This window comes from Cavia porcellus, unplaced genomic scaffold (genome assembly GCF_034190915.1).
Source record: "Cavia porcellus strain 051 isolate PalLab524CR breed Dunkin Hartley unplaced genomic scaffold, mCavPor4.1 scaffold_26, whole genome shotgun sequence".
NCBI classification, from domain to species: domain Eukaryota; kingdom Metazoa; phylum Chordata; class Mammalia; order Rodentia; family Caviidae; genus Cavia; species Cavia porcellus.
Window position 1 is genome coordinate 22,479,878 of NW_026947509.1, and position 26,526 is coordinate 22,506,403.

The 26,526-nt window shown below is 42.8% G+C and overlaps 2 protein-coding genes and 1 non-coding gene across 10 annotated transcripts in view; 1 reads left to right on the forward strand and 2 right to left on the reverse strand.

The window, feature by feature from the left end:
* The window catches only part of Slc7a7 (solute carrier family 7 member 7), a 45,892-nt gene extending 41,285 nt beyond the window's left edge, over window positions 1-4,607 (forward strand). For all 8 annotated transcript variants that reach the window (XM_063236907.1, XM_063236908.1, XM_013157727.3 and 5 more), the window contains 6 exons: window positions 1,122-1,245; window positions 1,632-1,735; window positions 2,119-2,215; window positions 3,207-3,356; window positions 3,793-3,976; window positions 4,162-4,607. In XM_063236907.1, the coding sequence (XP_063092977.1) occupies window positions 1,122-1,245; window positions 1,632-1,735; window positions 2,119-2,215; window positions 3,207-3,356; window positions 3,793-3,976; window positions 4,162-4,268 (766 nt within the window). In that variant the 3' untranslated portion in view covers window positions 4,269-4,607. The remainder of the gene's footprint in view (window positions 1-1,121; window positions 1,246-1,631; window positions 1,736-2,118; window positions 2,216-3,206; window positions 3,357-3,792; window positions 3,977-4,161) is intronic.
* A 421-nt stretch (window positions 4,608-5,028) lies between these two features.
* Window positions 5,029-10,868, reverse strand: Oxa1l (OXA1L mitochondrial inner membrane protein). The gene is made up of 10 exons (XM_003474307.5): window positions 10,713-10,868; window positions 10,144-10,305; window positions 8,951-9,164; window positions 6,995-7,138; window positions 6,662-6,747; window positions 6,315-6,479; window positions 6,041-6,145; window positions 5,768-5,930; window positions 5,616-5,696; window positions 5,029-5,534 (listed from the first exon to the last, which is right to left on the reverse strand). The coding sequence occupies exons 1-10, from the start codon at window positions 10,773-10,775 to the stop codon at window positions 5,410-5,412; spliced, it is 1,308 nt and encodes a 435-aa protein (XP_003474355.2). The 5' UTR covers window positions 10,776-10,868; the 3' UTR covers window positions 5,029-5,409.
* On the reverse strand, window positions 5,075-5,181 carry LOC111758183 (U6 spliceosomal RNA). Its single transcript, XR_002792407.1, has one exon. It is a non-coding gene; the product is annotated as a U6 spliceosomal RNA (small nuclear RNA).
* Window positions 10,869-26,526: the final 15,658 nt, after the last annotated feature.

Sequence of the window (26,526 nt, forward strand, 5' to 3'; positions counted from 1 at the left end):
GCAAGGTGAAGAGAACTCTGGCCGGGGTGACAGAGGTCCTGAGCCGGTCTTCCCAGTGATTTGTCCAATGACCTTGAGGGTGTTGCCTGACCTTTTTGCCTGCTTCATTACTGAAGAGGTTAAATTATGGAATCTCTAGGACCTTTCTTGGCTCCAAAATACTATGAATCTGGAAACTAAGATTGCCAGGGAGTGGAATGCCTGTAGAGTTGGAAAAGAATAATAGCCCTCTCAGCAGTGAACTGCTTCCTGCATTAGGACAAAGCTCTCCTGGTGCACAGCCAGTCGCAGCCTGTGGAGCAGATAGCAGCAGGAATCAAGGGCTGCTTGGTGCTTCCACCTACTGGACAGAAGCTGAATGACGTGAGGATTTGCCCCTCTTTTTGGCCGTCCACTGTCCCAAGATATTTGTAATTATCACAACTCTTTTGGGCCAGGGGTACCTTAAGAGATCCATGGCTGGCCTTTTTAAATCCCTTTTTTTGAGACAAGGTCTTGCTGTGTAGCCTAGGCTGGCTTCAAACTCATGGTGCCATGGTGCCTCCCTGATTCAGGCTCCTGAGTCTGGGATTACAGGTAAGTGCCACCATGCTTAGTTTATGTTTCTCAATCATTTTTTCCTTCTTCTTCTTCTTCTTCTTTTTTTTTTTTTCTTGCTATCTTGTTCAGGCTTGCATCAAATTCTAGGCAATCCTCTTGCCTCAGCCTCCTGAGTGCTGGGATTACAGAAGAGAAGCACCATGCTCAGCTGTATTTCTTAACCTTAAAACAAAACTTCCAATGTTTATAATCTTATTAGAGAAGGAATCTAGGTCTTTGGATATAAAAACAAAATCATTGCTATCTTCCTGAGCTATCATGCTGACATCATTCTTGGTAAATCCCTCACCCCTCTACCCCTTTTTCTTTTTTTGCGTAGCCTTTTCTTCTAATGTGATTTTCCTTGCCCCATTTTCTTTATTCAGCTTTGAAGAGTTCAAAGCTTCAGCCAGTGCTCTAGACAACCTCAAGGACAAAGGCACTGAGGAAATTTAGCGGAGTCTCCATCCTGGAAAGACTAAGGATTAACAGAAGGATACAGCTGTGTGACTGATGTGTCCTTTTATTGTGTTTGGCTATAGGAACCTGCCCCTCTCCATTGGAATTTCCATGCCCATCGTCACCATCATCTACATCTTGACCAATGTGGCCTACTACACTGTGCTAGACTTGAAGGACATCTTGAGCAGTGATGCTGTTGCTGTGGTAAAGGACTTTTACTTACAGGAGGTCAATGGCGCATGGTGGGCTTCTGGAAATATCTGTTCTTTATAGCCTTTGACAAAAGAAGGCCAGTTAGGATACTAGGTTTGCAAAAGTTCTGTTAGCCCATTGTGGAAGTTTCAACTTCTGAAAGGAGGAATCTAGGGGCAAGCCTCCTGATGTCTTTCATACTTTAGGCTTTTTTTTTTCTTTTTGAGAGAGGATTCCACTGCAGTTTAGCCTGGCCTTGAGCTCACTTTGTATCCCAGGCTGGTCTCAAACTTGCAACAGTTCTCCTGCCTCAGCATCCTGAATGCTGGGATTACAGGCATTTGCTACCACACCTGGCTAGATTCTTCAAATAATTGTTTTCTATTCCTTTCCCTTAGACCTTTGCAGACCAGATTTTTGGAATATTCAACTGGACAATTCCCCTGGCAGTTGCATTATCTTGCTTTGGTGGCCTCAATGCCTCCATTGTGGCTGCTTCTAGGTAAGAGGGGCATCTTCTGCCGGTGGGGTTGTGTATTCCAAAGAGCCACTGCAGGAGGTAGTACAACTTACAGGACCTGGACTTTAGAATCATCTGTCTGCTCCAACCTTTCTTTTTTTGTCTTTTTTTTATCGGTACCGGGGATCGAACTCACGACTGCCTGCTTGCAAGGCAGGTGCTTATGCTGCTGAGCTAAATCCCCAGCCCCTCTCCAACCTTTCTTATTCCCAGTGGTAGCCTCCAGTTTTTCCTCTCAATACTGAAATCCCTTCTATAGTGTTCACATCTTTCAAAGGGATGGCAAACAGGGAAGCTGTGTGGCAGGTAAGCCAGTCTGATCCCATGCCCACAATTTCCTTAGCCTTTCCTATCTTCCTAAACAGGCTTTTCTTTGTGGGCTCAAGAGAAGGCCACCTTCCTGATGCCATCTGCATGATTCACGTGGAGCGGTTCACACCTGTGCCTTCCCTGCTCTTCAATGTGAGTGTCTCAAGGATAAGACTGAAACCCATATATTGTGGGGGAGGCTTTGGTAGATGTGACTGTTCCTATCTTTCTGAAAGCCTAAAGGGGATTGTGGTAGAGAAAGTACTGATGCAATCCCCGCCATGGGCCAGGCACTGTGTCAGCTGCTGCAGTGGTTTCTAGGAGGCTGATTTCTCTGAGCAGTGGGAACTGCATCGGGTCTAAGATACGGCATCAAGCATGTGGAATATATAGCAGTGATGAAGAGTCGTGACAGTGAGGCAGGCAGCCTTTTTTTGACATTGCTTGCCCTGCATTTTTTTCTAAGGGAAGAAGTAATTATTTCCACAGAAGTGTTTAATTAAGGAAAAACAAAAACCACCCCCCCTCCCCCCAACTCTTTGGAGGAGGAAGCACAGTTGCAGTAGCTTTTGAAGATCAGGGTTAAAATAGTGCAGATGAAGTTTAGGGAAGAAGAGCATCAGAGTCCTGAAGTTCTGTAGCAAAGCAGTGGAACTGGAGATACGAATTAGAAATAAAAAGTTGGAATCATAATGTAAAGGAAGGCACTTTCAAGGGATTATTTTGGGTATTACATTGCTAACATATTGGTTCATAGTTTCCAAGGTTGCAGTCCATGGTTAGCTGGCCCTAAGGCAGGAAAAATGTGCTGAAGGGAAATTTCACTTCTTGGCAGCTGGGAAAGGGAGCACCAGAGAGGAAGGGGCCTGGGACCTAACACGGTCCCCACAAGTCATGTTCCAGGACCCATCATTCAGATGTTCATGCCACTTGGCAAAGAACTGAAGAATGAGCTGGAAATCCAGTCAATGAATTACTGACTTGTACTAGAGAGGGAATGAAGGGCTGAAACTAAGGGTGCTGAAGGGTGAGAACACAAGAGGACAGATGAGAAGACTCTGAAGACTCGGCAGGGACTGGTTTGTGGGGAGCAAAGGGAGTGACAGGGACCCCAAAGGGCACTGACTTGGGCTTGTGCCTGTAGGGCATCATGGCACTGATCTACCTGTGTGTGGAGGACGTCTTCCAGCTGATTAACTACTACAGCTTCAGCTACTGGTTCTTTGTGGGGCTTTCCATTGCGGGTCAGCTCTATCTGCGCTGGAAGGAACCTGAGCGATCTCGTCCTCTCAAGGTAACTTCTGTCTCCTTTTGCTCCATCTGGCTATAGCTTGGTTACAGGGCCTTTACATTGATCTGCACATACAGCTCTTTATATACTAAGTTTTGAGACAGGGTTTTCCTAAGTTGCCCAGGCTGGGTCAAGCTTGTGATCCTCCTGCCTCTCAGTTCCACCAGAGTACTGAGATGACAGGTTTGTGCCCCTTTGCCCAGCTTACAGGGGAGTCTTACAGGACCATTTATTCAAAAGCCTTTGCCTTGGACTTGGTGGTTTTGTTGAAATGATGGGAACAAAGGCAGGCCGAGTGCTTTGGTCTTATTTTTGTGGTGCTGGGGATTGAACCTGGGGTTTGGGCATGCTTGGTTAGCATTCCACACACTGCTAAGGTGGGGTGATTCCAGCTGCCAAGAAAACCAAGCTAACTCCTGGTTGTCTCCTGTGCCCTCAGCTCAGCCTTTTCTTCCCTGTGGTCTTCTGCCTCTGTACCATCTTCCTGGTGGCTGTTCCACTTTACAGTGACACCATCAGCTCCCTCATTGGCATTGGCATTGCCCTCTCCGGCTTGCCCTTCTACTTTCTCATCATCAAGGTGCCAGAAGAAAAACGACCGCACTGCCTTCGAAGGATTGTGGGTAAGCTTTGGATCCTCAAGTTGGCTCAGTGACTTTGAAGGGGTTGTTTTTTCTAGGCTCCTAGTCACTTCTGCCATGGACCTTTCCCATTTTAACCCCTTAGCTTAACTAATTCATTCCCTTCAATGCCCCTGGAACTCAGCCCAGTTGGCCTTCTCTATTTTAACTCACACTTTTCTTTGCAGCATCTGCCACATGGTACATCCAAGTCCTGTGTATGTCAGTGGCTGCAGAAATGGACTTTGAAGATGGAGAAGGGATGTCCAAGCAGGAAGATCCCAAGTCTAACTAAATACCACCTGGGTCCTAGGTCGTGGAGAACAAAGGCTGGTCTGCTACTGGTTAGAGCTGAAGAAGCTGAACAGGAACACTCCCTTCTCCGGAGGTGCTTGCCCAGAAGCCTGGTCTAGGCAGTTTTACCTCTAAACTTGCTTTTTAGAGATGCAAAGTAATTTATTTGTTTTGCTACATATCGTTCCTGATTCTGTAAAGGGACAATAAAGCAGACTGTACTGGGGAGCATGGCACCTCTGGGTTTGCCTATCTACTCTTTCTTGGGCTGTGCTCCATATGTGTCTCATTTAGAGACACGGACCTGTGACGCGGACAATAAAAGGGTTATATTCTAAAAGTCTCAGTGGCTTTATCTTATTAGTGTCTATGAAACACCTCAATTACTCTAAAGATAGACAGACTAAAAACAATGTATCTCATTATTTCTTCCCTCTCAAGCCAGCTGGTAAAAGTTCATAAAATTCATCTCTACACAAAGACAAAAAAACTCCACACTGTTGTGAAATGTATGTGCATAAAATGAACACTACTTTTCATTTTTCCTAATTGTCACTAACCTTCAGCACCTATACTTGCAGTATAGAAAGTGTATAGGAATTCTTGGGTCAAGAAATAGTTTGCAAATGTGGATGAACAACACATGTAAGAGCAAGGTTTAAGCTCTTAATGGCCAGGTTAAAATATTAACACTTCCCAAGAGTAGGCCAGCAAAAGCAATCATGACCCAACCTATTCCCTGTTTTGAGAAACACAACCTCTTTTTTTTTTTTTTATTTTATTTTATTTTATTTTTTTTATTTTTTTTAAAATATGGAACGCTTCACGAATTTGCGTGTCATCCTTGCGCAGGGGCCATGCTAATCTTCTCTGTATCGTTCCAATTTTAGTATATGTGCTGCCGAAGCGAGCACAACCTGTTTCTTTTTAATAAGTACCAGGAAGCAGCCCGTGGCACAGAGGTTTACTGACCCTGTGGATGGAAAGGTCACTTGGACCCCCAGTGCTCTTACACGTGGGAGTGAGTCTGTAGTGCAATCAGTTTTTAAAGTGAACTTCTCTATACCCCAAGGAGATGGCGTTAAGTCTGTGTGAGGATGAACTGAAGAGACAGTTCCTGCCAGGAGGAGCGGGAACACAAGTCAGCCAAGGGTGTCGTGCCAGGGCTTCGACTTTGGTTTTTCGCTGCTGCCGCCACTGCTGGGAGTGTTGGGATCCTTTCCATGCTGCAGCAGAGGGTTGTGGGTAAAGGTCTGTCGTAAGGGACCTGGATGAGAAAAAGAGAAATCGCAGTGAACAGAGGAAAAGAAGACATGGAAGACAGAATCGAACTGCAGTGCTGATTTACCCCTGGCCGCGAGGTCCAAGTGATTGTGCAGGCGTCGCTCACGCTCACGGAGCTGATGTGCGATCTCAGCATTCTTCCAGCCTGTGTGAAGAGGAGCAGTCAGTCCCATCTCCACTTTCAGACCACTGTCGCCTGCTTGTATGTACCTTTACCTTTTTTGAAGCCTGCGATGAGGCCTTCCCGTGGAGGTAATTTGTCAGGGTCATGGACAACACGCGGAGGGATTTTGAGGACAGTGCGTACAGCTGAAATCCGCAGGCAGGACACTTGGACCAGGGAAAACATATTGGAGGAGAGCCAGTACACAAACACTGCCTGGGGGACAACAGAGAGAGGGTGCTAAGGAGCTGCATCAATGGCCAGGCCACTAGGGGGTGGCGAGGTGAGGTGGAGGCTGTGGAGCTGGCTCCAAACTCATTACCTACCGTGGGGAAATGGATGGTTATGGGCAAGACCACCAGGGGCATCACCCTGATGATGTTTCTCATCCACTGAAGGTCAGAGCTCTGCACCCCCGTCTCAGCACCTAGCTGCCAGCAGGGAAAAGCTACAGTAAATGCATGTGACTTTAGTGAGTCTGTTCTCGTCTCTCTTCCATCTACTGTTTCTCCAGGGGGTAGAGAGTGACCGTTCTGCACAATCACTCTGTCCTACTCCTATTCACTCTGGAGGCCTGGTACCTGGTCAACCTGGGCTTACCTCGAGGACACACCACATTGTAGCAGTAACTGCTAGCGGTAATATATACAGGGGATCGCAAACTGTGAGGTCCTGGAACCACCAAAGGCCACCCGTCTGCATGCTGGGCACAGGAAGGTTGGCCATTTCTCTCAAGGCAATGAAGAAGGAGATGAAGATAGGGGCCTATTACACAGGACAAACAGAGATAAACAGTGTCAGCACACTTCAACAGAGAGGACACCTTCACTAACCCATCACTGGGGGCCCAGGGCTGTCACCACCACCTGCTCTTCTGGCATGAGAAACATACAGGAGGTCATTTAATGGGTTCAGGATGAGATAAGAAGGGAAATGGTTTTGCTTACCTGAGTTAGCGGTAGAATGAGAGGTCTTAATAATTTAATATCATGCTTTTTCTGGTACAATGCCATTTCTCTGGAGACCCTGGAAACTGGGTTGAGAAGAAATTAATGGCTAGATGAACAGTTATGTCAGTGAGTGTGAATCCCTTCATCACCTAGGACATGAAATTTCAAACTGACTTTGGCCAACCTTCAGAGGCGTTAGGCCCAACAAACACATACTCTTTAGAACTTGCTCAACTGCAGCAATTCATAGTTTAGGCTGTCCCTTTCTCCCAGTGGAATGCCACAAGTACACATGTGGTCCCCACCATGGTCAGCCTGCTGATGACTTACACTCAGCACTGTCTCCTGCCAACTTGGCCTCTCGGATTCGAGCAGAAAACCTCTGGATCTCTGGTGAATGGTTGTGGATCTTGGCTGCCTCTCGCTGGCCCTTTACAATAACAGGAAAAATCAGGCAGCGGGCAAGGACTGTACCTGGAAAATACAAAATAGGATTGGCATAAACTGAAAGCAGTTCTGCAACTAGGAGTTCTGCAACTAAGGTCTTTAGCTCCTCACTTAAGTCTTTCTGTATTCTAGACTTTTTCACCCTGTGGCTAATGCCCAAGGAGCCCAAAAATTAGGACAGAGTATTGACTTAGTGTCTGCTCCGGCATCACAAAAGTTCAGCAGTAACCTCTCTAAGCAGATGCCCAGGAATCTCGTTTGTCTGCTTGAACAAAAAGGCAACAGGAGCTTCTTTACCTCAATTGCCCCTAAACTTTTCCATGACTAGTGAAACTTTTCCCCTTAAGCTTTTATTTGTATATAGACACTATACACAAATAAATCAAGCTGCCCTGAGTGAAGGAAAGCTGCGCTTTTTATGCTGGAGCACGTATCTAGCTTTGAGGGACCTTTCTAAAACTCTGCAGCTCTGGGGAATGAGGTTTGAAAGCAACTGTTCTAAATCCCTGAAGTAGAAAGTAATTTGGTGGCTTACTGCTTTAGCTCTGTTAATCTTTTCTTTATACTTTGTCTAACCGGTCATTTCCACAACTGTTTTTACTGGGGATTTAACCCATACCTTCACATTGAGTTATACCCCCAACTCTTTTTTTTTGGTACCAGGGATTGAACTCATGACTTCGTGCTTGCCAAGCAGGTGCTTACGCCACTAAGTTAAATCCCCAGCCTCCAACTTTTTTTCAAATTTGAGACAAGATCAAAGATTTTAAGTTGCCCAGGCTGCGTTTGAGTTTGCAATTCTCCTGCTTCAGCCTCAGACTGCTGGAATTAGAACCATGACTGGCTTCTAACAGATACTTAGTTTATGGCATCTAGAGACATATGAATGTTTGGGTTGAGAAGAGACCAGAGAGCTAAGGGTGAAACTCAGAATATCAGCACTGAAGAGGCAGTTAAGGGTACTGGGTAGTGAAGATGGCATGGTCAGAAAGTCAAAACCAGGAAAAGATTTTCATAAAAGGTAAGAATAATATTTCAAGTTTTAAAACAGTTAAAGTAGAAAGGTCAAGTATGATATGAAAAGCACATGTAGTAATGGAGGCATTGGCAGTTAGAGTGGGATGATTTTAGTAAAGCCCAGACTGCTGAAGGTTAAAGAGTAAGGAGGAAGATGGGGAGCCACTGGATGCAGATCTTCTTAATTATAAGAGATAAAAGGAAACAAAGAGGGACAAATATGAAAGGAAGAAAATCTGCCACGATTGACCCATGGGTCATGGTTGAGGGTGATCATATGTAGGGCAGTAAGGAGGAAGACATTGAAGGTGCAGGAAAGAGGAGACAATTGATGTGGCAAGGTATAAGGAGAAACAGGATTGCAAATCACCATTTTGACCTTCACAAAAGCAGTACTGAGTGGCTTCTTATTTGGGGGTTTAAGTGCCTGATCTGACTTTCTACTCTACGACACAAAGGTAGCTTTGTTCATGTTAATAAGATGCCCTTACTCCATTTCCCTGCCTACATTCAAGTGTTTATAACTTTTTTTTTTTGGTACTGGGGATTGAACTCCTGACCTTGCGCTTGCTAGGCAGGCACTTGTGCCACTGAGCTAAATTCCCAGCCCAAAGTATTTATACTTTTTGAGCCCCAGATGATCAAGTGGTTTTGTAATGCTCTTTAGAACCTATAACTATAGTACATCTAAGTACCTTGAGCTTCATTTGAATAATCTTCTTTTCTGACCCTTAAATTTCTATTCACAGAACTGTCATCTTTAAGGGTCCCCCTCAAACACCCCCTTTCCTCTACCCTTGTCCAGGATATATTCTCCCTTACATCCAGCGATGGCCCCCCACCAAGGTAGGCCCAGATCAATATGCATAAATTCCAAAAAGTTCTGGATCAGTCCTACTGGAGTGTATGACCCAAGCCCCAGTTCTGTGAAGCTTGGTTCTACAGCAGCTTGGACTACATCTGTAGCTTCTCCAGGAGCCACCTCAGGTACCACGGCGGGTGAGGGAGTTGCAGGAACAACAGGAGGGGCCTGGACCTGTGTAAAAGGAGGCCATGTGTGGCATTTAGTCATGTGGGACTTGCAGAAAGGAGGTCCTTCTAACAGCCATGTCCAACCTGCAGTCTGCAAGTTGAACATGCCTGTGTCTTAATAAAACATATATGTTTATATACATACATATATATATATATATACCCACACACACATATATATGTATGTTTTGTAACATATATGTTAACTATGTATTTTATATGTGGCCCAAGACAATTCTTCTTTACTCAGTATAACTCAGGCAAGCTATGCTGCCAGATTCTGGGGGGCCAGCAGGCTAGACACACCTACACAGTAACTATTGCTGGTTTCCATTTTGTCAACTCTACTTCTCGTTTTCCCACTTGGCCTACAATGCTCCTAGAGTTCATGCTTTAAAAAGTCACATTATTTTTACAGAAGGAGAAATTACTTACATTGAGATTACGACTTCCCTTTATGCTGGGAAGTTACTTGAATTAGTGCCCAAAGTTTAGTCATGTGAACATCGATATCACCATTTTTTTTTCTGTATATTGAAACTAGTCATGCTTAACAATTTCTCGTTAAATCTTTAAAAAAGATTTGTCTCCAGAGCTGGCGATTGAACCCAGTGTTTCCAGCAGGCTAGGAAATTGCTCTACCAACGAGTTACATCCCCAGTCCTCAACTCAGTTTTTGTGACCAGTAAACTTATTTGATCTCCCAAGAGACAGTATTCACAAAATCACGTATTTGACGTGGAATTTACAGTTTCTATAGCACACAACCTGGAATCACATCTCACACACATCTTCATTGGCTTGCCACATCTGACACAGACACACAATGCCTAGCATGTAACACTTTTTTTTGTACTTTCACTTATTTCCTAATTGAGTTGAAAACTCCAAGCAGGATGTTCATATTTTTGCGAAACTGTAATGTGGAAAAGAACTCTGCTACGTGTTTTCACTTCTTGTAAACGAACAGTGAGGCGTCGTACCTGGGCTTCCGCAAAGGAGACGGCAGAGGTACTGAGGCAGCGGGGGCCGGACACAGCGAGGAGGACGCATTGCGGTCGCCCGCAGCTCCGACCGGCTGGGATCCGGAACCCGGTGACCTGTGCTTTCCAGGGCCACTGCGAGGGCTCCGCGACGCTGTGGAACTGCCCAGGGAAAACGATAACGGAGCCTTTTACTGAGAGTGTGGGAGCCTCAGGGCCTTCTTTATGCTTCCGCCCTCCAAACAGGCTGAGGCCGGGGCTGTAGCTCTGCGCGCGCTGACTGCTGGCCGGAAGGCAGCAACAGGTGCGTGTAGGGCGGCGCTCAGGTGGTCTGCATCTGAGTTGCCGCAGACTCGGGCTGGGATACAGAGGACCCCGCCGAAGGGCGCTGACAGGGGCGAAGGCAGCCGCGGGAAACCGCTAACCGGAGCCATAACCCTCCCATGTCCTCAAGCGATGCTAGGTCATGACACGCTGGTCCCGGCCACCGGGTCAGCATCTGTTCATATCCTCAGCTCTGCTTGCTGGGACAGGGTAGCATCCTGGTGCTCAGCCTCCCGCAACTTTACCTGACGCTGGGGTCGTAGCAAGCGCAGAAGCTGCTGGCGTCCGCACATCAAGGATGCCGCCATTTTGACCGGAAGCGGATTTGCCTTTGCGCTTGCGCAGTTAGAACGCGACGCCGCAGAAGGCGGCCCTCTTGGAAATGGGCGTGGAAATCGTAGTTGTCCTCGCCCTCCAGGTAGTACAGAAGGTAGGTGGGTGGCCATATTTGAAGTGGGTACGAACCCTCGGAGCCGCATTAGCAATCGCGTAAAACCCGTGCCTTGCAGAGATTGGAAGGCTGAAGTCAAGAGCCACTTTAGTCGCCGTTGTTGGTGATGGGGTAATCCTGGGGTTTCCCAAGTTGTCCTCTAATTTTTGTCAAAAAAAAGCCTGCAGAGGGCAGGGGATATGACTCAGCGGCACAGCGCTTTCCTGGCAACCACAAGGTCCAGAGTTTGATTCCTGGCTCCAAAAAAACCCTCTCCAAAAACCAAATAAAAACGGCCTTTAGATGACTGGCTGTGCTTGGCGTGGATTTTTCTTTTCATTTTGAGACAGGGTTTTGCAATGCAGTTCAGGCCGGCCTTGAACTCATTGCCGAGCTCAGGCTGGCCTCGAACTTGCAGTAGTTCTCCTTCCTCAAACTCCCGGAGTGCTGGGATTATAAGCATGTGCTACCATGCCTGGTTGGTGTAGACGTCACACCTGGTGATGTTCAGTTGCTATTACTGTATGACATTGAAGTTGTAGACTCAATGAAAGTTGAGGGTAGTCTGTAGTCTGACAGAAATGGAGGGAAGATAGCTTGGAGTAAATATTTTCCTCTCCTATATTAGGTATGAAGGTACACACCTGTTATCCTAGCATTGAGGAGGCAGAGGTGGGAGGATTGGCTCAAGTATGACCAGCTGGGCTACACAGTTCAAGGCCACACAGAAATCCTGCCTCCAAACCAAACCAAACCAAAAACAACAACAACAACAAACTGAAAACAAAAGAAACAAACAAAAGCAAAACAAAATGCCAGTAACAAAATCCAAAGTGCCACCTTCCCCATTTCCCTTGTTTGAGTGGGGTTGTGTGTGTAAAGTGTGTGACCATAAGGCTACCATGTTCGCCATAAGGTCTAATGTGCTAAAATGAAAAGCTAACATGTTGAAGATGGTTAAATGAAAGCAAAATAAACCTGATTGCTTGGTGATATCATTGAGTTGCTGTACCACTCTTTTTTTTTTCTTTGTCTTTTTCCTTTTTATCGGTACCAGGGATTGAACTCACGACTGCCTGCTTGTAAGGCAGGCGCTTATGCCGCTGAGCTAAATCCCCAGCCCCTTGTTGTACCACTCTTATAACCACCTATTTCTAGACTTGGTTGTGTAATGTAATTAGAGGTCTTTATTGTCCATTCTTAAGTTTCTGTCTTTGGGTGTTCTATTTTTCAAAGCAGACAGCATCCCTGGAAGATGTGTGAGGTTAAGTTCTCTTCCTCTGTGGGGCTGCGGTGCTGGGGAGGATTACTGCCTAGAAGGCTGGCATTAATTATATTTGAACTTGTTGCTGGAGGCTCAGGGATTGGGAAGTCTCAAAAGACCTAGCTTGGCCACCTATCCTAAAAAATCAATCAATGAGACAGGCAATTGTGGAGGGCAGGAAAGGAGCTTTAGTCAATATGACCATGCTGGGAAGGACATGATCAGTTCAAGATCTGTCTTTAAGGGACTGACAGAAGCTTTGGGATTTTACAAAAAAAGGAACAGAGACAAGGGCTGGGCGTCTGCATAGCTGAGGGGTTTGCATAGCTGGCAGAATTGGTAGTCTGTGGTCTGGATGATTGCTATGCCTGGACTGGTTCTGTGAGGTAGCTCTGAAAAAGTCCTTATGGCTTGCAGGAGGAGGACTCTGGGTTCTGTGAGATGTTTGCTTCTGCTTGGGTGTGGGCAGGCATTTCATTACCACTAGAGCTTACTGAGGTATGTTTTATATTTAGTGTTTTGCACTTATATTTGTGTATCTTTGTTAGTCTTCCTGAAATGGGTCCTATTTCCTCCTTTAGGGTTAGGGTATATTTCTGGAGATAGGGTCCTTCCTTGGACAATCTCTGCTCTCACAGCTCTCTCTACAACTCATCTTCTGGATGGGGACAAAGAATCTTTCAAAGCAAGATCAAGTCAGAGTCCCAGCCTGGACAACATAGTGAGACCAGTTTGTTTGTAGGGGTTTTTGTCCTTAATCAGCTGGCTCCAAGACAGGGTGGCATCACAGAGGAGAAACAGTTCATGGCAGAGCAGGCCGGAGGTAGTGAACAACAGAACTGCAGATTTTAAAAGCCACGGCTTCGGTGGTGGTCACTGTAGTTTAAAAATATCAGCGGGTGCAGCTTAATTATGTTTGCAGGCTGTGTGTGTGTATGTGTGTGTGTGTGTGCACGCGTGCATGTTGCATGGCACTGTAGGTGGGATGGGGAGAGGGGAGAAGTATATTAAAACTGATACATAGCTTCAGATTTTAGGCAGAGGGAGGAGAGAGCCTGGAATAGCCGAAAGGTGTACTAAGCTCCTTTGTCTTTCTCAATGAATGCCGCATGAAAGAGATGAGGCAGAGTTTTTTCCAGCATAGGCTTTAATCTGAAAAGCAACTGGAATTTCAGGGAGGAAGCAGCCTGTATATCCACTTGGGAAATGCAGAGCCTATAGAATAATTGGCACTGCCCAGAGGAACTTGTAGGCTTCACAGTTTCAGGATGGCCTAGAAGTGTGATATGGGTTCTGTTTATTGTAATTTACAGCTTTTCTTATGCTACCATGTAAAGAATATTGAAGTTGATACTCGGAGAAAGAGGGCTTATTTAACATTTATCTGATAGACCTTTTTTTTTTTTTTTTTTTTTTTTTTTTTTAGAGAGGCTTTACTATGTAGTTGAGTCTGGCTTTGAACTCACTGCATAACCCAGGATGGCCTCAGACTTGTGGCAGTCCTCCTGCCTCAGCCTCCAGAGTAGTGGGATTACAGGTATATGCTCTCACACCTGACTTACTTTTTTTTCTTTCTTTCTTTCTTTCTTTCTTTCTTCCTCTCTCTCTTTCTTTTTTTCTTTCTCTCTCTCTTTCTTTCTTTTGAGATAGGGTCTCATTATGCAGTTTAGGCTGGCCTTGAGCTCACTCTGGAGCCCAGGCTGACCTTGAACTCGTGGCAATCCTCGTGCCTTAGTTTCTCGAGTACTGGAATTACAGGCATGTGCCACCATGTCTGGAAACTGTTTTTCCCTTCAGTACTGGGAATTTTACCTAGAGCCTTTGTACTCAGTTACATACCCAACCCTCTGTATTTTTTATTTTGGGGCAGAACCTGGCTAAATCATTAAGGTGGCCAGGCTGAGCTTGAACTTACAATCTTCCTGCTTCAGCCTCTCAAGTAGCTGGATGTGCCACAAGGCCCACACAAAAGTCTCACTTATATTGTACAATAAATAACATAGAAACCACCAGTACTTGATATTTAAAATCACAAACTAAGTATAAACATAAAATTTTATCAGTGCATGAAAAGTGAATACACATCTTTTTCTGGACATAATGGAGTGGATTTACTCAAAACAACCAGAAAACTGAACAAGTATACAAAATAACTGCGTTCAGATATTTCACAGCAGACAGTGCAGCACTGTGGTCTTTATGACAAGGGAAACAACAGGCTCATCTATCCAGCTGTCCAAGCCTTCTTCCCAGAGGCGCTTTCCTGACTATGCAAAGGAAGTGGAAAGCCAAGTGCGGCTCGTGGCCTTGCTGGATGAGAAGCTGAGATCACAGCTTGGGGAGGTTGTTACAGCTGAGAGTGCTGGAGGTGAAGGAGCGATGGAGAGAAAGAGCTCTAGAAACCCCATGGCCTCCCCTTGAGTCTTTGCTTGATGCTAAACTGTACACAAATAGGGAGAAACTTCAAATATGCTGACAAGGAACCGCTGAGGAACTGTAAGCTGGATGATTACTGAAGTTCACACAGGGCCCAGAGTTATTCCATTCATCCAGAGAGGGGAGACTTTCTTGAACTCCTGGAACATTAGCAAGTAGAGACATGGAAGAGTTATGTCCTTTTTTTTTTTTTTTTTTTTGGGACAGGGTCATGATAATGTTTGAGGCCTCAAACTTTAGTTAGTCCTCCTGCCTCAGCTTCCTGACAGCAGGGGTTATGGCAGGTTACAGTTTAATAGTAGGGCTAAACCATCTAACAAAGCTACACAGTACCCATTATAACAAAGCTTAAATATAAGTGTTGAGAGGATCAAGGCTGATCTACAAAAAAGTGCCAAAACTGAACATTCTTTAAAGAAAAATAACATGATCTAGACACTCAATAATGTAACATTCATGTGTTTTATTTAATAGCCAAGAAAAGCTACTAGACAGACTGATGCACACCTGCAGCCCCATCACGTAAGAGACTGAGGCAGGAGATCTCAATGAGTTCAAGGGCTGCCTGGACTATACAGAAAGACCTTGTTTCAAATTGAACCAATCCAAACCAAACCAAATTACTAAACAGGCCAAAAAAAAAAATCAAGAATAGAGAAGAGTCAATAGGAACAAACTCAGAAGAGACAGTAATAATGAACCAGAAGGCAATAATATTAAAACAGCTATTTTAACTATGCTTAAGAATAGTGCAGTATGTGCTTAGCATGTTTCAGGTGTTGGGTTCAATTTCCAGGACACATGCACTGATAAATTTAAAGGAAACTTTTAAGTAAGAACTAAATGAAACTAGTAGAGATGATATTTGTATAAATTGCTGGATGACTTATCAGCATATTAGATACTGTGAAATGAAATAATTTCTGTTTATTTGAAAAAATCAGACTAAATAAAACTAAAAAATTACACAGCATCTTAATGTCCTGTGGGATGATATCAAGTGGTATAATAGATGTGTGACCACCAGCAGGAGGAGAGCAAAAATAATAGATAAAAGTTTTCAAAAGTAATAAACTCATAGATCCTACAGATTTTTTAAAAATCTTTTTCCTTTTTATCAGTACCAGGGATCAAACTCACAACTGCCTGCTTGCAAGGCAGGCACTTATGCCGCTGAGCTAAATCCCCAGTCCCAATCCTACAGATCTTAAGGAGGATAAACATACAGAAAATCACATCGAGCCTCATTGTGACTGTGTTCACTTTCTGTCACTGTAACAAAATACCTAAGATAATCAACTTAAAAGGGGCAAAAGCTGATGTCAGTTCCGAGGGTCAGAGGTTTCAGTCCATGTCACTCGGTCTTTTTGCTTTGGACCTGTTATGACACCATAGTGCTGGTGACTGAGGGCATGGTAGAGGAGGACTGTTACCTCATGGTGGCTGGGAAGAACACAGAGAGACAGGAAGGGCGGGAGGCCCATATCCCTTCAAGGGCATGCCCCCATGACATTCTTTCCACTAGGACCCATCTTCTAAAGATTTCACTATCAAGCTGGACATGGTAGTGCACATCTGTAATTCTAACACTTGGGAGGCTGAGGCAGGAGGATTGTTGGAGTTCAAGACTAGCCTGGGCTACAAAGTGAGCTCAAGGCCACTTTGCATAGCAAGACCCCATCTCAAAAAAAAAAAAAAAATTGAAGACAAAACAGAATTATCACTAGCAGATAGACATATATTACAAGGAATGTTAAAAATTCTTTTGAAGAAAAATGGAAACCAGGTGGAAACTCAGATTAAAGCCAAATAAAAAAGAATACTGGGAAATGATAAATATAAAAGATATTTGTTTTCCATATATTAATTTCTCTAAAAGACAAGTGTTTAAGGAAAAACAATGTCAATATTGAGTTTATAAATATGCAAATGTGAAATACATGCCCACAAAAGCTGGCGAATGTAAATGTGTTCTAATTCTGTATTTACTTTCTATATGAACTAGTATAATGTTATCCAAAGATAGCCTGTGTTAAGTTAAATATCCGTATTCCTAATTCCCTGTAGTAACCACTAAAAAATAGATAGGTACGCTCAGAAAGCTGACGGAAGAGAAAAAATGGAACATTAAAAGTATTCAACTAGTACAAGAGATAGAAAGAAGGAAAAGTTGGATAGAGAAATATATATTTATGTTTCTGGATCTTTGGGAGTCTGAGACAGGAGGATGGCAAAGTTGAGTCCAGCTTGGGCAACTTAGGGAGAGCCTGTCTCAAAATAAAATACAAGGCCTGGGTATGCAGCTCAATATGAAGGTCCTAGATTCAATCTGCAGGACCGTTACCACTACCACTACCACCATAAACAGACAGACAGACACACAGATGAAGAAAGGTAAAGGTGGAAAAAGAACAAAGACTACGTAGGATAAATAGAATATAGCATATATAAACACATAGCAATATGACAGTCTTTTCTGGGGGAGGAAGTACCGTGACTTGAACTCAGCATCTCAGTGATGCTGCATTACTGAGCTACATCCCCAACCCCTAATATGGCAGACTTAAATTCAATTTTCTGAATAATCAGATTAATTAAAAATTATTACAAGACTTTAAAATACAGAGATTGCTAGGCTGGACAAAAGAGCATTGCCGGTGGTATCACATGCCTGCAATCCCAGCACTTGGGGGGCCTGGGGGAGGAGGATCGTTGCAAGTTTGAGGGCAGCTGGGGCTAAACAGTGAGTTCAAGTCCAGCCTGAACCCTGTAGTGAGACTCTGTCACACCCTCCTCCACCAAAACCAAAACCAAAAAACCCAGAAAGAAAAAAAAAAAAAGGAAGATCCAGCTCTAGGCTCTCTTTAGAATCTCCTTTAAGTGAATAGACACAGATAGGTTAAAGGAATACTCTTCAAACACTAATTATAAGACAGCTATATTATAGAGAAGCTGTAACAAGAAACATCTAATGATTTAGAAGGGCCAATTTATCATAAAAATGTAATCTCAAAGCTTAAGTACTAGCAGAACTTAAAAATATATGAAGCAAAAATTGATACAACTAGAAGTTGAAAGGAAAAGTAGACTAGTCCACAAGTATACTTGCATGTTTAACATTTCCCTTTCAGTAAATGATGGAAAATCAGGAAGAACACGGAATACTTCAATGATATTATCAACCAGTTTGATCTGGCTGGCATTTATAGAACTCTGCACCTTAAAACTGTAATCATTCACATGAAATAGTCACTTAAATAAGCTGGCCTGTAAAACGGATCTCAAATTTAAAAGGACTGACACTGTATCTAATATACTCTCTGACCACATGGAATTAATACATTCTCTGACCCCATGGAATTAAGTTAGAAATCAATGCAAATATATAGAAAATAGATAAGTATTTGGAAATAAACACATTTCTAGAGAAGCTATAGTCAAAGACAAAATTGAAAGAGAAGTTTAAAAATATTTTGAAGTAATAAAGTGAATGAAAATGAAAATACAGGACTGGGGATATAGCTCAGTGGCATAAGTACCTGCCTGGCAAGTGCAAAATTCTGAGTTTGATCCTCGGTACAAAAAAAAAAAAAAAAAAAAAAAGAAAGAAAGAAAGAAAAAAAAAATGAAAACACAACACATCAGTATTTATAGAAATAAGTAAAGCATACATAAGGGGCTACAATTTTAAGTGCTTATATGAGAAAATAATTAGTAATTATTTTTATTTTGTTTTGTTTTTTGACATAGGGTTTTGCTATGTAGTCTAGGCTAGCCTTGAACTCACAGCAATTCTCTCTTGTTACAGCCTCTTTTTTAGGCAGGGTCTCACTATGTAGCTAAGGCTCTCCTTGAATTTGCTTATGTAGCTCAGGCGGGCCTTGAACTCACATCTATCTTCCTGCCTCAGGCTCCTGAGTGCTGGTTTATAGGTGTGCACCAGCATGCCTGGCAAAAATAATATTTAAAAGTGAATAAACAGAGCTGCCATCCTCATTTCTTTTGTATATGTGAAATAGATATTTCCCCTGTGGTCACGTATAGAATCCTAAAGTGGGTTGTGTGCTCCTTTCCATGTCCTCAATTCAATAAACCTGTTCTTTTTGTTTTGTACTTTTTGCTTCTTTATTGTGCCAGGTAACTCTAACAATTCAGCCTGGCCTTGAACTCACTATTTAGCTCAGGATGGCTTTATAATTTTTTTTACATCTATGCTTTAAATCCTGTAGAAAATAAAGACTAAAGTTATAGCAATATTAGCTTTTTAAAAAATTTTTGTATTATAAAAAGGAAAAAACAAGGAAAATAAAACAGTAAAATCAATCAAAATAAACCAGAATAAGTGATACAGGGCTTCCAAACTTTTTGAAATCAATAATAGTTACCACAATGCCTTGGTTGTCTTTAAAATAGCTGCAGATACCACTTTTGGGCATATTAAAAATTGAACAAACAGGATAGAATAGAATCAATAAAAAAAACAATAAATGCAATAAAGAACCTCAAAACAAGCCAGCAGTGAATACATAATGGCTTCCATAACATGTCTTGTTATCTTTCAAATAGCTGCTCATGCCATCAGAGTTAACATAAACAAAACAAAATAAACCCCAGCTCCTAAAAAACCCAAAACATTGAAAATGATATGGTTGTGTGGGGGGATTTTCTTCATTTAGGTCGTGGTTCTCTCCTTCCGCAGTCCGCAAATGGTTCTGACTCATAGAGAGAGGCTTGGGTCTAATATTGGCTTTTAGATTGTTGTAATCCCCACAGAGCCCCTGAGATGAAAAATGGGGCAAGACCCCAAGATGACAAATGGGGCAAGACGTCTTTTTAAAAGAAGCGCTTTTATTTTAGCTGGCCCAGCAACACAGTGCAGATGGAATTTTAGAGTTTTGACTGATTTTTATAGTTCATTTATGATTAGCTCATTGATCATTAAGTACATAGTGATAAGAAACAGAAATAAGGTGGGCCTTTGTTCCCCTTTGCTTGAGGTAAGAGGCATTTCACAGTGGGTGGTTAGCCAATTCATAGCCCTTGGTCTGCCAATTCCAGGAACATTTATCTCTCATAAAGGGAACAATGGTTGACACAGCATCATTTGTCTCTTATAAGGGGAACAAAAGTTGACACTGCACACAGGTCACTAAGGTAGGGGGGATGACGCATTACAGAACAGCAGAACGATGTGGTCAGTTAATTTATAACTATGTGGTTGGTGCTTGGTTACTAGGGTAACAAGCTCAGTGCAGAATGACAATATTACTAATAACTATCTTTTCAAGTAACTATTTTTGTTAATTATCTTTTAATCAACTATTTTAATTTTTCAGCATCTTAATATAACAAAATTAGTTCATGGATTTATCTTTACAAGAGATCTTTATATTTTCATATGGCTTTGAATTACTGCCTACTATCTCTTAATTTCAATATGAAGTACTCCCTTTGACATTATTTTATAAGGTAGATCTAGTGGTAATGAGTTCCTCCAACTTTTGTTCTCTGGAGTATCTTAACTTTGTGTGTGTGTGTGTGTGTGTGTGTGTGTGTGTGTGTGTGTGTTTCTGGGGATCAAATATAGGGCCTTTTGCATACCAGGTAAATGCTCTATCACTGAGCTCTACCATAGCTCTCTCTTACTTTAAAGATGGTTTTGCCAGTCAGAGAACTTTCAGTTGACTTTTTTTCTTTGTGTAAACCATTTAAATGTATCATCTTATTGCCGTATGGGCTTCCAGGGTCCTGCTGAGAAAAATGGCTGATATTCTTATGGAGATTCCTTTGTACATGAACAGTTGCTTCTGTCTTGCTGCTTTCAAGATTTTACTTGCTTTTCAGTAACTCAAGCACAGTGTGTCTGAGTCTCTTTGGATTGACAACAGTCATGCATTGCCCTCTCAGGGGCTGATGACAGAGACTGTGATCTTTTTTTTTGTCTTTTTTGAGACAGTGTCTCGCTATGCAGTTCAGGCTAGCCTTGAGCTCACTTTGTAGCCCAGGCTGGTCTTGAACTCGCAAGGATCCTCCCACCTCAGCCTCCTGAGTGCTGGGATTACAGGCATGAGCCACCATGCCTGGCTTTCTGCAGTACCAGGGATGTAATTTACGACCTGAGCTTGCCAGGCAGGCGCGTATGCTGCTGAGCTAAATCCCCGCCCCCAGGGACTGTGATCTTCTCATACACCCCATTGCCCCGCCTCTCAAGTGTTCTGAAATCAGAGTGGAAGCCTCCATGACTACATAACTCTTACATATCTATGAAACCAGCACCATGTGGATGATGTCAAGGTCTACCGCTAGCTCGAACAGTATCCAGGTACCCATGGGTCACCACTGCAGCAGCCTTGAGTGCCTGGATGGCTAACAGCATGGAGATATTTTATCAGGTGGCCCTGATGAGAAGGGCACCCTGGAGCTCTCATTTCAAAGCAAAGCCTTGTAAAGGAGTTTACTTCCCCGCTACCACCCTTGGGTGGGTTCTGATCAATTCTGGTGGTATCCTGGCCAGTTCTGGTGGTGTCCTCAAGTCATCATTTCTGTCATCTCAGTGCAAAGCACTTTTCTCCTTCTCCTTCCTTCTTGTGTTATTGGGGATTGAATCACACTGAGTTTTATCCCTAATCCTTTTCGATTTTTTTTTGTGTGTGTGAGAGCTGGCATGGTTGGGGATTCCTATAATCCTAGCATTCCGAAGGCTGAGGTGGGAGATTGCTACAAGTCTGAGGCCAGCCTGGGTTACATAGAAGACCTCAAAAAAAATTTTTTTTGAGTCAAGGTTTTCTAAGTCATTAAATTACCCATTTGGGGCTCAACCTTGCACTTTCCTGTCTCAGCCTCCCATAGAATTGGTATTAAGGGATACATCACCATACCCAGCTACTTGGTTTCTTTTTAATTTTATTTAAGAGGAAAAAGAGAAAAACACAAAACAAAACAAAGCAGTGTAAGGGTACACATAATACAGAACTACCAAAAAAAAAAAAAAAACATAACAGTAAGAAATCACCTGTTAATAGATTACATATTATCATCTTGGAAATAGTTGCTCAAATCACAGTATCAAAGAATACAAAGTGGACATTCAAACAGAGAGACTGCAAACAGCTGTGTTCAATGATCCAAAAACATTAATATAGTCAGCTATTTAACACCCCTAAACACACTGGCTGTTATATCCGTTAGAGCTCTTTTTTTTTTCCCCTCTTTTTTTTACGCATTTTGTATTTTATTACTCCTTAGTTCTTATTACTTTTTTTGGGGGGGAGAGAATAGACACTGCTAGTTCTCCCCCTGGAGGGGCTGCAGTGGGCTAAACTACCGCCGCTTACCAGGGAGGGGAGATGCTGGCTTGGCTTCCCAGAGTCCTAAGCTCCAGCATGGTGTGGATCTCAGGAGACACTGCTAGTTCTCCCCCTGGAAGGGCTGCAGTGGGCTAAACTACCGCCGCTTACCAAGGAGGGGAGGTGCTGGCTTGGATTCCCAGAGTCCTAAGCTCCAACATGGCATGGATCTCAGGAGACTACTTGGTTTCTTTTTAGTGTTTGTAAATGTTCAACAACCATACCTTCTGTGGCTTCAATTTTACATGCACTTCCTTTCTGGAAAACCTGTCAATTTACACATCTTTTGACTCACTTTTGCTCTTTTTTTTTTTTTTTTAATCAGTACCGGGAATCAAACTCACAACTGCCTGCTTACAAGGCAGGTGCTTATGCCACTGAGCTCTTGTTTCTTTCTGTAAATCTGGCTAAAAGCAGCCAATAATATCCAGGCAATTCTCAGAAATAACTGCATGCTGGGGCACTTTAAAATGTCCTCTGTCAGAGTAATTAGTCTGCCACCTTCAAATACCTTACTACAATGGCACTCTGTTTATGAACTTGATTTGTTTTATGATTTGAAGATGGCCATGATTTTGTTTGTCACTCAATTGGAGTTTGTGGAGAATCAAAATTTTGCCAAACACTTTTGTTTGCACACTGAATTGCTTGCCAGCAGATGTGTTGGTGAACCAGCACAGAAAAGCATTACTGTACATGGGAAAATGAAGACTTTTTTTTTTTTTTTGCCAGAATGTAACCCATGGATCCTAGTCCGGTTTCCAGTAATGGTCTTATTCCTACTTGAAACCTTGTGAACCTGGTCTTTACTGTTCACATCCCTATCGACATTCTGGTCTTCCAAGGTCTGAACATATCATTCTGACTGATTCCCCAAACCTTTCCAAACTCTTCCTTCAAACTGCTTCCAAAGGCTTCTGAACTACTTGGTCAGGTACGGTCACAGCCATGACCTCATTTTTCTGGTACTGGGTTTCTGTATGAGTCACCTTTCATTGTTGGGACGAAGTATCTGATATACACACCTTAAAGGAAAAAGGGTTGCATTGGGGCATGGTTTTAGAGGGTTAGGTGCATGGGCTGCAGGGTCCAAGGAAGAAAGGGTAGAGTGGGAGGTCCTGGGGGAGGAAAACTGCTCAGTGTACTGCATCTAGGAAGCAGAGAGAACAGGAATAGCCAGAGAGAGAGAGAGAGAGAAAGAGAGAGAGAGAGAGAGAGAGAGAGAGACAGAGAGACAGAGAGACAGAGACAGAGACAGAGAGAGAGAGAGAGAGGAAGGGGAGGGGAGGAGGAGGGGAGAGGGAGGGGGAGGGAGACAGTCTGAGAAGTCTTATCCCCGTGATCTGTTCCTACAGCCAGGCCCCACCTCTGAACAGCACATGTGACTATGAACTCACCAATGTATTAATCCACTTAATATCAGTCATTCTGAGAAACCACTTTGTAACAAGTAAAATACCACTTTGGGTAGAGAGTATATAAGTCTTAGCCTTTTTTTTTAGGTACATATTTATCCATACATGTTTTTTTTTTTTTGAGTCAGGGTCTTACTATGTAATTCAGTCTGGTCTTGAACTCAATGTGTAGCCCAGGCTAGCCTCAGACTCATGGCAATCCTCCTACTTCAGCCTTCTGAGTGTTAGGATTGTAGGCATACACCACTATGCCTGACTTTTTAATTAATTTTTCACACTATGTTTTTTTTTTTTTCTTTTTTCAGTACCAGGGATCGAACTCACGACTGCCTGTTTGCAGGGCAGGTGCTTATGCCACTGAGCTAAATCCCCAGCCCGTACACACTATGTTTAACAGTCTTGAATACCAAAATAAGTCTCAGAGGAATACATATGGAGAAAATACCTATCTGTGACCTGATGGAGTATCTAATGAGGTTCGAGGACTACACACTGATTAGCCAGGTATGGTGGGCATGCCTATAATTCCAGCACTTGGGAAACTGAGGCAGGAGTATTGCCACAAGTTCAAGACCAGCTTAGACTACATAGTGAGTTCCAAGCCTCTCTGCTCTACAAAGTGAGACCTTGCCTCAAAAAACCCAAAACAAAAACAAAAGACAAAATATCCCCACCCCACAAAAAAACTGTTATACTAAGAGGCTGAAAAATTAAAATAATTGATTAAAAGATAATTAGCAAAAATAGTTAGTTAAAAAGATAGTTATTGGGGCTGGGGATTTAGCTCATTCGCATAAGCGCCTGCCTTGCAAGCAGGCAGTCGTGAGTTTGATCCCTGGTACCAATAAAAACGAAAAAGACAAAAAAAAAAAAAAAAGATAGTTATTAGCAGTATTGTCATTCTGTACTGAGCTCATTACCCTAGTAACCAAGTACCAGCCACATAGTTAGGAATTAACTGACCATGTCGTTTATGCTGTTCTGTACACGTCACCCCCTCAAGTAATTTGTGTGCTATGTCAACCTTTGTTCCCCCTTGTAATAGACAAATGATGTTATGTTAACCATTGTTCCCTTTATGAGAGACAAATGTTCCTGGAATTGGCAGACCAAGGGCTATGAATTGGCTAACCACCCACTGTGAAATGGCTCTGAACTCAAGCAAAGTTTCTCATCGCAGTATACTTAATGATCAATGAGCTAATCATAAATTATTTTTTTTTGTCTTTTTCCTTTTTATCGGTACCGGGGATCGAACTCACAACTGCCTACTTGCAAGGTAGGCGCTTATGCCGTTGAGCTAAATCCCCAGGCCCCCATAAATGAACTATAAAAATCAGTCAAAATTCTAACTCAGTTGCACAGCTTTGCCAATTCCATCTGCACTGTGTCGCTGGGCCAGCTAAAATAAAAGCGCCTCTTTTAAAAAAGACATCTTGCCCGTTTATCATCTCAGGGATCTTGCCCCGTTTTTCATCATGGGGCCTTCTTTTTGGGTGGGTTACAACAAAAACCCACACTAATTGTGAAGGCAAAATTAACATGGGTCATCGTACACAAGGGAAATTTATAAAGGAGGAGAGTGGGTGAGGCTTTGCCTAGTGCTTTCAGACAGAGAGAGCAAGGCAGTAGATATGGAAATAACAATGAGCATGGTAGATGGAGGACAGGACAGCAGCCCGCAGGAAAGTCTACTCCTATCATTGCTTTATGAGGACTTTACCCTAAAGAATTAATGAAGTATTTTTAAATAAAGTATGGGCTATTTAGTCAATAAACAGTACATGGATAACTGGTTATTTATTTATTTACTTATTTAAGACAGGGTCTTGCTTGCTATGTAGTTCAGTAGTTCAGGCTGGCCTTGAACTTAGTATGTAGCCCAGGCTAGCTTTGAACTTACAGCCTGCTGAGTGCTAGGGCCACAGGCATAAGCCAGACTTTAAATCAGTGAATATATACACATAGGAGCACATAGACACATAAACAACAGATGCTCAACTTAAATTATACAGAGTAAAAAAGTAAATGTGAGGCTGGGGATATAGCTCCATGGTGTAAATGCCTGCTTGGAAAGTGCAAGGTCCTGAGTTCAATTTCTAATACAACCCCCCCCCCGCAAAAAAAAAAAAAAACCAAAACAATAAAACTAAAATGCAGAGGAAAATTTTATAATTTGGAAGAAAATAGATAATTTTACTATTTTTGAATAAAATAGATGATAGCCTATTGCTGCCAAGAAGTACGGGTGATAAACCACTTCTCTTGGGGAAAAAAAAAAAAAAAGAAGAAGTATGGGTGAGTTAAACCGAGTTGGCTGAGACTGAGCCTCAAGAAAGAGGCTGTGACCTCTCGGAACATAAACATCACACATCAAAGCTGAAGCACCAGCCTCAAAACCTTAGATGCTGCCTAAACTGTGTTTTACAGATAACTCTCTCTGCATATTGCAGAGGTGATTTCAGGCCTCTTACCTGGCCCAGCTCACTGTACTCATGTATTTCCCACCACTCTCACTATCACTTACCTCCGAGCCACTCCTCACTTTCTGAATTAATCAAACCTGGGTTTGGCCCTGGGTCGAGGTCTTGGTTCCAGTTAGCCATCATACTAGCTGGACTTAGGAACCCCTTGGCTCCCCACAACTACAAATATGCTTTAGGATTTTCATTCTCACCATGTGTTGCATTGGAAGTGGTAGACTGGAATTAACTTATTAGAAGTCCAATATCTTCTCATTGGGATTACAGATGTGGACTTTTCTGGACCGAGACGAGGTCTAGAAAGGCTTCAATAGTAGAGCACACCTGTAATCCCAGCACTTGGGAGGCTGAGGCAGGAGGATTGCTGTGACTTTGAGGCCAACATGGGCTACATAGTGAGTTCAACTCCCAGCTCCTAAATACAGACGTCACATTAGGTATCAGAACTTAGACTGCAACAAATGAATTTGGGTAGACAAAATTAAACCTATACACTACTATTTATTCCTTTCTCACCCCCATACACTATTTTAAAGAATAGTTGACATATCACTGACATAAAAACAAAAAATGGGACCAGTTTGACAAGAGTAAACAGGTTTATGGTGGATAGCAGTAAGAGTTGGTGAAATAAAAACTATGATACCTTAATTATTGATGTTCACTGTGTGTTGAACATCATTTT